The 12,781-nt window shown below is 35.4% G+C and overlaps 3 protein-coding genes across 8 annotated transcripts in view; 2 read left to right on the top strand and 1 right to left on the bottom strand.

Moving 5' to 3' along the window:
• Window positions 1-12,781, bottom strand: part of LOC149529600 (uncharacterized) — a 168,152-nt gene that overhangs the window by 126,940 nt on the left and 28,431 nt on the right. For 5 of the 6 annotated variants that reach the window (XM_089810429.1, XM_089810428.1, XM_089810432.1 and 2 more), the window contains exons 3-5: window positions 9,061-9,116; window positions 8,877-8,934; window positions 8,614-8,733 (exon numbers count right to left, since the gene is read on the bottom strand). In XM_089810429.1, the coding sequence (XP_089666555.1) occupies window positions 8,614-8,733; window positions 8,877-8,934; window positions 9,061-9,116 (234 nt within the window). Of the gene's footprint in view, window positions 1-8,283; window positions 8,734-8,876; window positions 8,935-9,060; window positions 9,117-12,781 lie in introns of those variants that run through there. The other variant, XM_089810431.1, reaches the window with a different exon arrangement.
• Window positions 2,156-3,465, top strand: LOC149529603 (uncharacterized). The gene is made up of 4 exons (XM_089809542.1): window positions 2,156-2,380; window positions 2,515-2,667; window positions 2,806-3,206; window positions 3,361-3,465. Exons 1-3 carry the CDS (start codon window positions 2,167-2,169, stop codon window positions 3,075-3,077), a joined length of 639 nt encoding a protein of 212 aa, XP_089665668.1. The 5' UTR covers window positions 2,156-2,166; the 3' UTR covers window positions 3,078-3,206; window positions 3,361-3,465.
• On the top strand, window positions 3,586-4,609 carry LOC149529604 (uncharacterized). The gene is made up of 2 exons (XM_089809544.1): window positions 3,586-3,760; window positions 3,879-4,609. The coding sequence occupies exons 1-2, from the start codon at window positions 3,649-3,651 to the stop codon at window positions 4,520-4,522; spliced, it is 756 nt and encodes a 251-aa protein (XP_089665670.1). The 5' UTR covers window positions 3,586-3,648; the 3' UTR covers window positions 4,523-4,609.

Raw genomic sequence — 12,781 nt, forward strand, 5'->3', positions numbered from 1 at the left:
TATAAACTTCAAAGAAATTTGAATGATATAAGTTAATCCAAGCCAAATCCATGCTAAGCCCAAGAGCGGAACTTTGGCCCCCTTGGCCCTGGTGGCAGGTGTTAGGCATCCACACGAGGTGGTCTACTCAGTGGATTGCTTGTTTGGCTAGAAAGGTTCTTGTGAAAAGGAGTCATTACTATCTTTCCCTTAACTAGCACTACAATAGGGTGTCCTAACCACTCTCCCTTGATTGCAGACTCCATAGGAAAGTTGATAGGGTGCCCTTACTATCTTCCCCTTAACTAGTACTACAATAGGGTGTTCTCCCCTGATTGCAGACTCCATAGGAAAGTGGTAGGATTTCCTTACTATCTTCCCCTTAACTAGTACTGCAATAGGGTATCATAGCAGCTCTTCCCTGATTGTAGACTCCATAGGAAGGATAGATGCCCTTATAGTATTTCCCTTAACTAGTACTACAATAAGGTGTCTTAACAAACCTTCCTTAATTGCAGACTCCATAGGAAAGTTAAATATGGCCTTTCCCTTAACTGATACTACAATAAGGTGTCTTAACAGACCCCCTTTAATTGCAGACCCCATAGGAAAGTTAAATATGGCCTTTCCCTTAACTAATACTACAATAAGGTGTCTTGACAGACCTCCCTTAATTGCAGACCCCATAGGAAAGTTAAATATGGTCTTTCCCTTAACTGATACTACAATAAGGTGTCTTAACCAGGGTAACGTGACTCGTCACGAGTCACGTGAGTCAGGCGAGTCAGCGAGCCGCACTGACCTCGCCGAGTCACAATGCTGGCGAGTCACGAGGAGTGACTCGCGTGACTCGTGAGTCACCGAGTGACTCGCGTGACCCGGCCTTCTTGACTCGGCCGCAACGGGCAAGAAACCGGGCCATAAAAATATTTTTTTTGCATTTTTTTTTATGGTTTTTTTTTACATATCTCACTCATATAACCCTAAAAGGGCTCCCATAACAATCTATAGTGAAAAGAAGAAAGAGAGAGAGAGATAGAAGAGAAATAGAGGTTTCTTGTTTTGCAACCAGCTGAAAGGAGGAGGAGAAAAGCTTGCATTTGTGACATTGGAGCTTGCATTTAGATCATCAAGGAGTTTATAGGAGCTCTTCTCAACACTTCCCAAAGCATTTGAAAGAGGTAAGACTTGATTGTTTAGATTTTGATGATTTTTTTGTCTATGCTTATGGGTTTTTTGCATAAATTTTTTTTGTTTGTTTATGAGTTTTTTTTTTACTTTAGATCTTCATAAAATGCAATGCTGAAATGGTAATATTTGGTCTAAAATGTCTTATTGCAGCAACCTTTACATTGTTCCTTAATTAAGTCATAATGGCTTCTGGAGGTAAAAAACCCAAGCTCTCTAAAGGCAACAAAAAAGATGAGTATTGGAAGTTCACCATAGAATTTCCGGGTAGAAAGAGAACTCAAACAAGATGCCTATTTTGGAAAACCATTAATAGTGGGGGGATAAATAGATTAAAAAAACCATATTGCTGGCTTACGTGGTCATGATATTGAGCCTTGTGGAGTTGCATCTGTTGAGGCTCAACGTTTTTGTTATGTAGCCTTGGAAAAATATGAACAAGAAAAAGAATTTTAAAAAAAAAAATTAGAAGAGTTAGCTTTGATTGGTTCTAGTTCCTTTCCACGCTCAACTGCAAATGTTTCTGAGTCGATAGGCTGTGTTGGAGAAGGTTCTTCCCGTCCCCCCTATCGTCCTAGTGCTTCTGTTGCTCGTGCTTCTTCTACATCTATTCCTTGCACTTCTAGTGATGCTACTGCTGCTGCCCCTTCTAGTAGTGCTGCTCTTCTTCGTTCTAGAGTCAGAAAATCTAGTAAGTTGGACAACTTTTTTGTACCGCGTACCACTCCTGGTGCGCAACCCTCACTTGAGAGCATGGGCTGGAATAGGGAGATACATGAAGCTGGAGTAAGAGCAATTTGCAAGTTTTGGTTTTTCTGCGATATTCCATTTATAGCAGCCAGGTACTTCAAGTTTTCAACTTCATTTATATTTGATTGTTTTATGTTTTAAGTTTTAAAATTTATATTCAATTTTATACTTTTAACTTGATGTTGAAAATTTGAAATATGCTAGTTAAAATGTTTTTATAAATGTAATAGGACTCCTTATTGGCAGGGGATGATTGATGTAATTTCCATCTGTGGTGCGGGGTTCAAAGCCCCCACTGAAGATGAGTTGAGTGGCCCCCTCTTGCTAGATATGGTTGAGGAGATGAAACTTGAGTTGGAGGACCACAAAAAGATTTGGAGCCAAAAGGGGTGTACCATCATGACAGATGGATGGACAGATAGGAGGTCTAGAACCCTCCTAAATTTTCTTGTTTCTAGCGGAGGTAATTCATCATGCTCTACTTCTTTAAGTCTAAAATTTAATGTATACTATTATTGAATAACGAAAATTTTGTTTTATTGAGTATTGATTCTTGATTCTTGAATGATAATTATTTTGTTTAATTTTCACTTTCAGGATCCACCATGTTTTTGAGGTCCATAGATGCTTCCTCATGTGTGAAAAATGCAAAATTCTTATGTGAGACTATTGAGGAGGTCATAAGGGAGGTGGGGGAAGACAATGTTGTCCAAGTGGTGACAGATAATGCAACTAATTATGTTGCTGCAGGTAACATTTGAACTTCTAACTTTCTAAGTTCTATTTCTAAAAAATTTGTTTTAGTTTTTCATTAAATTTTGAAAATTCAAAGTTTTTTAATACATCAAAAATTTTCATTGTTTACTAACTAATTTAAAATTGCTGCAGGAAAACTATTGATGGAGAGACACCCAAAAATCTTTTGGACTCCATGTGCGGCCCATTGCATCGACCTCATGTTAGAGGATATTGGCAAGCTTGTATGGGTGAAATCATGTGTTACCAAGGCCAAAAATCTTTGTAAGTTGATCTATAATCATGCCTTGGTCCTCAGCACTATGAGGAAATACACGAAGGGAAAGGAGTTGGCTCGTCCTGGTATCACAAGATTTGCCTCTAACTTTATCACACTAAAATCCTTGCTGAGTTCAAGGTTATAGTTGAGGTGCATGTTTGTTGGTCCATAATGGAGTTCCTCCTCCTTTGCGAGCAGCCCTGCAGGGATAGATGCAACAAAATGCATTTATGATGATGATGATTTTTGGGAGCCATGTTCGAAGATTGTGGAGGTAATTTAAATTTTAAATTTTAAATTTTAAAAGCTTAAGTCTTAAAATTTTATAAATTAATTTGTCTCATACATATTTTTGATTTATATTCATTGTGCAACTTTGCAAAGTTTCATCATTCACTAAATTGTTTTTTTGTTTAATTGTTTTGTAGATCACCGAGCCCCTTGTAGCCCTCCTACGAGTTGCTGATGGCGAGAAGCCCTCTATGGGCTACATTTATGAGGGCGTGGATAGGGTCAAGGAGACTATTAAGGCCAAATATGTAGGACTTGAGGAAAACTATGGCCCTCTTTGGAACATAATTGATAGGAGATGGCAAAATCAGCTTCATAAGCCCATCCACGCAGCAGCCTATTACCTCAATCTGGCATACCGTTTCCTTGATGATTTCAAGGCAGATGAGGAGGTTCTTAGTGGCCTATACACAGTGGTATCGAAAATGTCTCCTTATCCCACAGATATATTGCTTGAGATGGATGCCTATAATAATGCATCAGGGCCCATTTTTTCAAGTCAAATTTGCAAAGAAGGTCGTACAAAATTGCAGCCAGGTAAAGATTGCAGCTTAAGCCTTATACAATCTAGTTTATAAATTTCTAGCTTTAAACTTAAAGCTCAAATTTTGAAATGAGACTAATATTTTTTTGTTTTTCTTTTTTCAAAATTCAGATAGATGGTGGCAAATGTTTGGGCCTTCAACCAAAAACCTTCAACAAATCGCCATCCGCATTTTGAGCCAGCCAAGTAGCGCTTCTGGATGTGAGCGCAACTGGAGCATGTTCGAGCACATCCACTCGAAGAGGTGTACCAGGCTGTCTGTGCAGAAAATGAATAGTCTAGTCTTTGTGCACGGCAACCTGCGCATTAGGATCAGGGAGATTTTGGATAGTGACACCTCTCCGATTACTCTAGAGGAGGTTGATCCAGAGTCTGATTGGATCACTGAGGCTACTAATCCTGTCTTTGATGATGAGGACCTACAGTGGCTTGACCAGGCAGATAGAGAGGGCCAGGCTGAGGCTGTGGCTATGGCAGCAGAGGACCAGAGAGCTCCAGTTGTTCCTAGTGGCAGCTCACAGAGATTGGCAGAGCCAGAGGCAGAGAGTACAGTTGATCCTAGAGGCACCTCACGAGCTGCTGCTATGGCTACTGAGACATCCAGGACCTACCTTAGACGCCTTACTAAGAGGCATTTTGTAGATTATACTGAGCCTGAGCCTGAGGTTGAGGCTGAGGTTGGGGATGAGGATGAGGATGACGATGATGATGAGGATGACGATGAGGATGAGGATGATGATGAGGACTCCGACTAGGAGCCATAGCTGTAGACTTATAGTCTTGTTTTAACTTTTTGTTTAACAGTTTAACAGTAACTTAATATATGATCAGCATTTGGAACATTTGAATTTGATGATGACTATTGAATCTTGATGTGTTGGATTTCATAATGCATAAATGATAATACATATGCATTTTGATGGTTTGCATGGATTTATCTTAGTTTGACTTTAATTACTAGTAATATAGTATTTACTTTTAGCAATTTACCTTTGTAAGTTTGTAACTTTGTAGTTTGTAGTATTGTACATATGTAATCGATGTTTGACTTTTAAGTTCTAAGTTTTTAACTTTAAGTATGCGGCATGTGCATTATAATTTATGATCAAATTATCTTCTATTTAATGATGTTATTGTGTCTTTATGCTTTATTCAATAATGGGTGCATGGAATGTTCTTTAAATCCTAAAAAATCTCAAAATTTCGAGGTTTTTTCACTTTGCCGAGTCACCGCCGAGCCGGGTCACGAGTCAGAGCCGGGTCACGAGTCAAGTTACCCTTGCCGAGTCCGAGCCGAGTCCGAGTCTCGTTACACTGGTCTTAACAGACCCCCCTTAATTGCAGACCCCATAGGAAAGTTAAATATGGCCTTTCCCTTAACTGATACTACGATAAGGTGTCTTGACAGACCTCCCTTAATTGCAGACCCCATAGGAAAGTTAAATATGGCCTTTCCCTTAACTGATACTACAATAAGGTGTCTTGACAGACCTCCCTTAATTGCAGACCCCATAGGAAAGTTAAATATGGCTTTCCCTTAACTGATACTACAATAAGGTGTCTTAACAGACCTCCCTTAATTGCAGATCCCATAGGAAAGTTAAATACAGTAGGGTTTCTATATAGTCTTTCCCTTAACTAGTACTACAATAAGGCGTCTTATAGACCTTCCTTGATTGTAGACTCCATAGGAAAGCTACTTGAAATCCCTAAATCATTTTTTAAAATAATCAACTTTACATCTTTATGATTACATTAATTAAGAAACTTACAATTTCATATTTTTCATTTATATTTCATTTTTCATATATTCTGATTTCATTTCTTTGTAATTAGAATCATTGATAGACCATTCAATATTTTTCACAATAACAAAATGTATCAATAAGAAAGACACTAACAATTTATTTCATAAAGCATAAAATATATAACTTACCTCAGCATGAGATACCTTCCATGTCATACTCCCTATAATTTCAGGTTTCAAAGTTGTATATTTAGTGATATTTCCTCTTCATAATTAATGGTCCTCTTAATCACATTTCACATTTCTTAAAGTTTTCTCCTTAATCTATGTAAATAGGTTATTGCTGAAACTTGTTTTTCTCTCCTTGGAATGTTTTGATGCCTCCTTCTTTAATATGACTTTTTTAAAATAATGCCTTATCCAACCTAGCATGATCTAGTCATAGAAAGCTTGATCAATGGAATTCTTGTTATATGTTTTCCTTCAATATATCTTCTCAATATTAGTGCCATGTTGTATGGTCTTATATTATTTGACCTTTTTTTTTTTTAACAATTATGAATTTTATTTTATTTTTATCTTTCTGTCCGAGTTGTATGCTCACATCATCTGTTGAATGGCCTTTTGGGGTCATTTTCTCTTATTGTCCCTTTATCCGTTATTCGTTTGTTCCTTCAGTTTGTGTTATTTTATATTTGCAAAAAGCCTCCACCTCAGCCCATTACTTGTCATTAGCATAATATATCCTTTCCTAAGCATACGATTGTCTATTAGATCTCACATATGATTTCCTTCCACAGTATTCGTCACTGATTTTACAAGATGTATTTCTTAATAAAAGATTGCTTAAATCTGACTTCTCACATTGACAAGCTATCTTCATTAATGACCATTTGTAGATTCAGGATTGATAATTAATAGCTTATATCGTAATTGGATGTCACTTATAATACTTGTCAATATAAAAAATCTGTCCCCTTCCTTCTTTCACGTCACCTGGAGACCAAGGTAATTGTTCCATTCATCATTTATTAATGATTGGCGTCTCTGCAATGCTATGCAGGTGTTGGGAATCTGATTATTTTCTGCCTATATTCTTATTGGTGGATTCATTTCATTTTCTATTTTTTCAATAATATGAGACTCCTTTGATCCACAAAAAAATTGTCATTTGCCATGAATGTCTATTTCTTTTAATGTTCAAATGTGATTCCTACAACTCATACGTTGATTTGTATGAATATTTAAGACTCTAGCAACCATTCTTCCCTAACTTCTGTCTATATAGGTAATACATTTATTGCAACGGCTAGATGTTCATGCAACTTTGCATGCAGAGCCATAGCAATTTTTTTATCATTTTTAAAGTTCCTTGATCCATACTTGAATCACACAAGCTGGTCAGTTCGAATGTTGACCCATCTAGATTTAATTCTATTCTATTCAATCATCTTTTATTTTGTTTCATATAAAAATCTGGAAACAGTTTCCTTCTTCAACCTACAGGATGGCAAGATCAAGCTCTGATACCAATTGTAATGACCCTTTTTTGGGGCATTAGTATATTTTCCCATTTTCATCTGTACCACTTTGATAATCTTCCGATCTCCCCTTCTTCTCCAAAGTTGATTCAATATATATATAATTTTATTATAAGAGTCACGTCTTTTCATTATAATAATAATAATATAGTTATATTATATTTATATATTTATATTAATAAGTTTTTGATTAATCAATATAACTATATTAATTTATATTTTTTATAAGATACAAGTATTAATTATGTTATATAACATTGTATGTTTATACTAACATATTCAAATATATGTTGTTATAAATATAATATCATATTGTATTATTGTTTATATTAATTCTTGTATTATTAATATATATTATATTGATTAGTCTATTAATCAATTTATTATTTTTATCATTAGTTATTAATAATATTATATATATTCAAATGTAAATACATTATAATGTTCTTTGGTTTCATAATGTAATTATAATATTTATTATTATTCTTAATATTATCATTATATAATATGTTATTCAAATATGCATATATCCTTAAATGTGGGGTCATGACGGGTTACTCCCTCAAACCCCACAACCATAAAGAACAACTGGTGTTACGAACAGGCCAAAAAGAGTTTTCTTAGTTTTCCAATCCCATAAATCTGCTATCTGTTTAGTCCTACATGTCTCCTAGCTGAACCTGTTGTGGGAATCAACTCCTAAGTATTTGTAATCCTCCACAATATCTAACAAACTTCCATCAAAGATCAAATTAGCTTGTTGTTTCTTCCTCTTCAAAGAGAAAATTGTGATCTTGGTCTTGCTAGTGTTCACGAATAGGAGTCGTGTTCTAAGTGTTTGACCTCTTCTATAATCATATGGAGTTCCATTATTGATATGATTGTTGGGGTCCCATATGTCTATCTTTCAACTGAGTCATCAGTGATCATAGTCCCACACCTCCTCTTATTAATCTCAGTAGGTATTAATGTTAAAACTATGTCACAAATTTAAGTCATATGTTTATAACTTTATATAAAAGAAGTATGTTGGCACACATGCACAATACTTATGCATAACATTATTTTATTAAACATAGCAATTAAGCCGGATGCATTTAACTAACCTGTAATTTAAGTATACAAATGGTTGGTCATTTTTCTCGCCTAATGTGTTCAATTAAGAAGAGCACAATAACTCTTTTATCTCTCTATTTTCAGGGTTTGGTTGTTTTTCGCTCAGCTGGTATACATGTATCTATGAGCTTGTTTCATATATGTTTTTCAATAGCTTTTCAAACAAAACAAGTTTGCATATTGTGGTCTTTAAAACTTTAAAACAATATATCAAGCATCACTGTTCAGAAGTATAAAACTGGCTTAGTACCCAACTAATTCTATTAAAAGCAAAGGACTGAACATCCAGATAAAAGCAAGAAACAAATTTCCTCTCTAGAACTGTCTACAACTGAATCATTCCACTCGTGATAGAGAAATAAAATAAATGGGCATGCATTAATCTCGGTAGAATCTTGTTTCAACTGCAGATTAACCTCCATGAATTTCTTCCCGTACTTACTTAAGAACTGCAGATTAACTTCCATGAGTTTCTTCCCATACTTAAATTAGAATTTGAAGCACCTTTCTCTGGATCTGGAGTGTCCAATAACTGGGACGAATGTACAGGCAAGTGAATTGTCTACAACCCAGAAGAAGAATTTTGATATGAATTTCAAATCGATAGTGTGTTAAATTATGGAAAATTAAAAATAGCTGCCAAAAGAGAACTTCACTAAATTTCAGATTAAGCAAGCAAGACGCCAACTAAGTCCGCTAAGCCACCTTTGTGCGTCCACTCCAAGCACACATAGCTTTGAAACATTTCCACAATGCAAAAGTTCTGCAAAGAATTTATATGCGGTATATTGGAATCAAAAACACTTCTAAGCAGCTCACAACTATAGTGATCACCATACAAGCACACAAAAAATAGCACAACTATTTTTAAAGCATGGTGAGAGCTCACCCTTTTTCATCAATAAAAACTGAGAGACTTTTCACCTTTGTGGTTCCTCCTCCACACTGTAATAACATTTTAGAAAAATGAATCATTAAACTGTTAAGAAATTAAAAACAGATCAGATATACTCAATGATTCTGCATACGTTATTGTATGAATGTCTTAACTTCTACATGCATCTGTGAGTTTTTGTATAGGCACGTGCATGTGTTTATTTTGCTCTGTTTGTGCTTGCATGTGTGCTTCATCCAATTAAGCTTCCAATATGTTACGAAGTTATTGATCAGTGATTTTCAACACTTTTATGTTCTATGTATAATGTAGGTTATTAATTTAGTATTTTGTGTTAGGAATTAGGTGTTAGAACTCAACAAAAGTCTGGAAATTATCTATCATGCAAATTCAGTGTTATTTGGTATAGCATATTGTGACTGGCTCTAGGAATGTGTAATTGTGGAGATTTTATTTTGTAAGTTGAAGTTGCATATCAGAGATTTCAATTTACAGAACAATCTTTATCTCAAAGAAACATAGATTGGAAAAAAATACCAAATCACTATTAAATGCAAAATGGCATATTTAATTATTTAGCTATGGTATTTTTTCATTTAGTCATAATTTCTTCTAGTTTCATGCATCAGAATGTAGCAGTTTTCCACTATTATTTATTTTAAACTGGTTTCCAAGCTTTTCCCATGTCTAAAAACTCTGCTAAGTTTTCCTTTAGAAAGTTTGGTTTTCGGTCAATGTTAGGTCAAGTTTATGCAACAAGTTGTATGAATGGAGAGCTTCATAATCTAAATCAGCATTTTTACTAGCATTTTTTTCCATTAGCATATAGTTAATATTATTCATGTTTTAATTTAAGCTTTGTGTAGGATATCATATTGGACTCAAATGTTCATTGAAAGTAAAATTTATGGCAATTTTCAAAAGGGTTTTGCTAAAATATTGTAAGCTATTATATAGTTAAATAGATAGGATAGCCATAATTTGTGCTTGTTGGTAGGGGCTTGGTCCCTTAACCTTGACCTATATTACTCCAAGGAATGCATTTGGGATGCTACATCCAGACCCCAAGGAGGCACCGCCCCTCAACCCTATTGTGGGCACTACCCCTAGACCCCCACAAGGAGCATTGCCCCTCAACCCCATTGGACCTTCACTCCCAAATCCCCACAAGGGGCATTGTCCCTTGACCCTATTGGAGGTTCAATCCCTAAACTTCCACCCTTCAATGTTGATATTCGATGCAATCATTGCAATGCATTATGTGCTTAGTGGTTTGCGTGGCATGTTGATGTTTCATTTATAAGTCTTGTATTTAAATTGTAATGCCACTTCTTATGCAAAATTATTATGTGAGATTTTGGCTACTTTTTGAATTTTCCCATAAGCTCACAAGTTAGTTTAGTAAAAGTCTAAAAAAGTTATAGTGCGCTAGTTCAGTGTTTCTTGGTTTATATTGATGGCATTGACGTAGCATTATATTGCAGTGATGTTTTTCGATTCTTTGGGTGTGCTCAAAACTTCTTAGAGGGTGTGTCTATTTTAGCAAGTCTCAAGATCGCCATTCTTCATCCCACTACCTGAATTGCATCTTGGCATGTTCAAGTTTGGTGTTTGATGCCTCGACAATGCTTTTTGTAACTTAGATGGAGTATTTATATATACACTTAAGTTCTAATATTAATGTAATATTATTTAAATATTATGAAGTCACTTTATGACCCCTCAAGTGGATGCCTAGGAAAAGGGGACTTCCGCATAAAGTCATTTTAACTATTTGAGATGTGTTTCACAAGTAACTAGCTCTTCAGCTAGTGAGATGAATTGGAGTACATATGGTTTTATCCATTCATTGAAGAGGAATTGATTGGGGTCAAAGAAAGTAGAGAACCTAGCGTACATTCATAGCTCACTTTGCCTTCTCTCCCTTGTTGATACTGGATATATGGAGAGGGTGCTTCAACAAAATGGAACCAAATTGCACTTGATGGAGATGTTACAACCATGGTGGAAGAAGCAGTTGAACCAGGTAATGAATTACCACTTGTTGTACTACCATCAAAGCAACTTGAGTTCGAGAGTGATAATCATCTGGATAGAATCATTGATGAACACCTTGAGATGGATGATCAAAACATTGTAGAGTAGATAGACTTCTGATTTTTGTTAATAGTTCGGAGTTTATGTTTGTGTATCAGCAATTCAACATCAAACTATATATTTTGAAATTTTAAATTTCAATATGCAATGATAATATGATATGGCCATATGTAATACTCAAAAATCAGATATGCAGTGTGATTTTTGAACTATTTGACTCTATATGACAATATTGAATGAATAAATGACATTACTTTTAGAATTTATACTATTAGTACGAGTGTTACTATTTGTGATTTGAATTTCAATTTTGATATTATGATTCAATGGTTTCAATTCTTGTACTCAAAACTTTCCATTCTTCTTGTTTTCAAAGCTCTATGTTATAATATTTCTCGGAAATTGTAGATTATATTAAAAAAATTGTCATTTCCAAGTACCTCCCATCTCCTATTTACAAAATATAGTCGTACCAGTATTGCTACTAGTCTATGAGACCTCCAAGTCTCCACATCTAAAGGTGATGCTGGCGATAGTTTTAGAAAGCATTGTACACTTGAGTAAACAATAAACAAAGGTTAAGAAGAGGATAGTTGAATAGAGGACCCTGCCATACTCATTTGATGGTCAAATTCACTGATGTGTGCAATATTGATGACAGGGAAAGTGTGATGAGCTCAATCAGCTCATTCCACTACAATACTAAAAGAAATTGTTTCTGTTATATTTATCTTGTGAATTTTTGGAGTTTACAGATTACAGGAGTTTTAATTGGATAAATATAAATATAACTGATTTGCAATGACAGATTAAAGATAGTACGCCAACTCTTTATCTATATCCCTTGCATATGCAATGCCAAAATATAGGAAAATCACAAGAGATAAGCAATTATCAATCTTATTAATTATTCTTCCTTGCTCATACCACACATGCTGAAATAACTTAATAAATAAAAAGCTGATGAACCTGGTAATGATACTCAGTGAGCAAGGCGTCCAGCTACAAACAAATAGCAGACCCAGAACAATTTGTTAAAGTCTTACATCCACATATGCAAACTGATTGTATTCGCTGCCTCTGATCAGAAAAAAGCCCCCAGAATGTGTAGCATGGCCCTTAATACTTCAACGTGGACTTTTAAAACTAAACGCAGGCCCCAAATATTAGAACACAGGTCTGCAAACTTGATCGCAGCCCCAGCAAAACATGAAATGCTTCCTTGGATATCAGTAAATAATAGCTCCAGTTCTGCAAAATTGATTCATTATGGTGATCGCCCAAACACAGAATAACTGTGAGTCCAATACAAGGGAAATTGCCGCCCAGTTGCAAATGTTGTAATGACTCCAATAGCAGACACAACATCTGGAATTCTGGATTACAGGTCACCCAAATATGCAGAGAAAAACAATGCCCCAAAGGCATCAGACTTGGGCATCCGAATGCAGATTAGGAACTCCTCAATTGCAGATCAAATTGCAATTCACTGTCAGCCAAATAAGCCTTCCTAGCAACATAAAATGCAGAGGGAAGATACTACAGTTCAGATTTGTCAAAGCTCAGTTTAATCCACTTTACCTCAGCAGTAGATTAATTGCACAACTCAGATTCCCAA

Source organism: Cupressus sempervirens, chromosome 11 (assembly GCF_028749045.1).
Source record: "Cupressus sempervirens isolate cs-2001-9-10 chromosome 11, ASM2874904v1, whole genome shotgun sequence".
Lineage (NCBI taxonomy): Eukaryota > Viridiplantae > Streptophyta > Pinopsida > Cupressales > Cupressaceae > Cupressus > Cupressus sempervirens.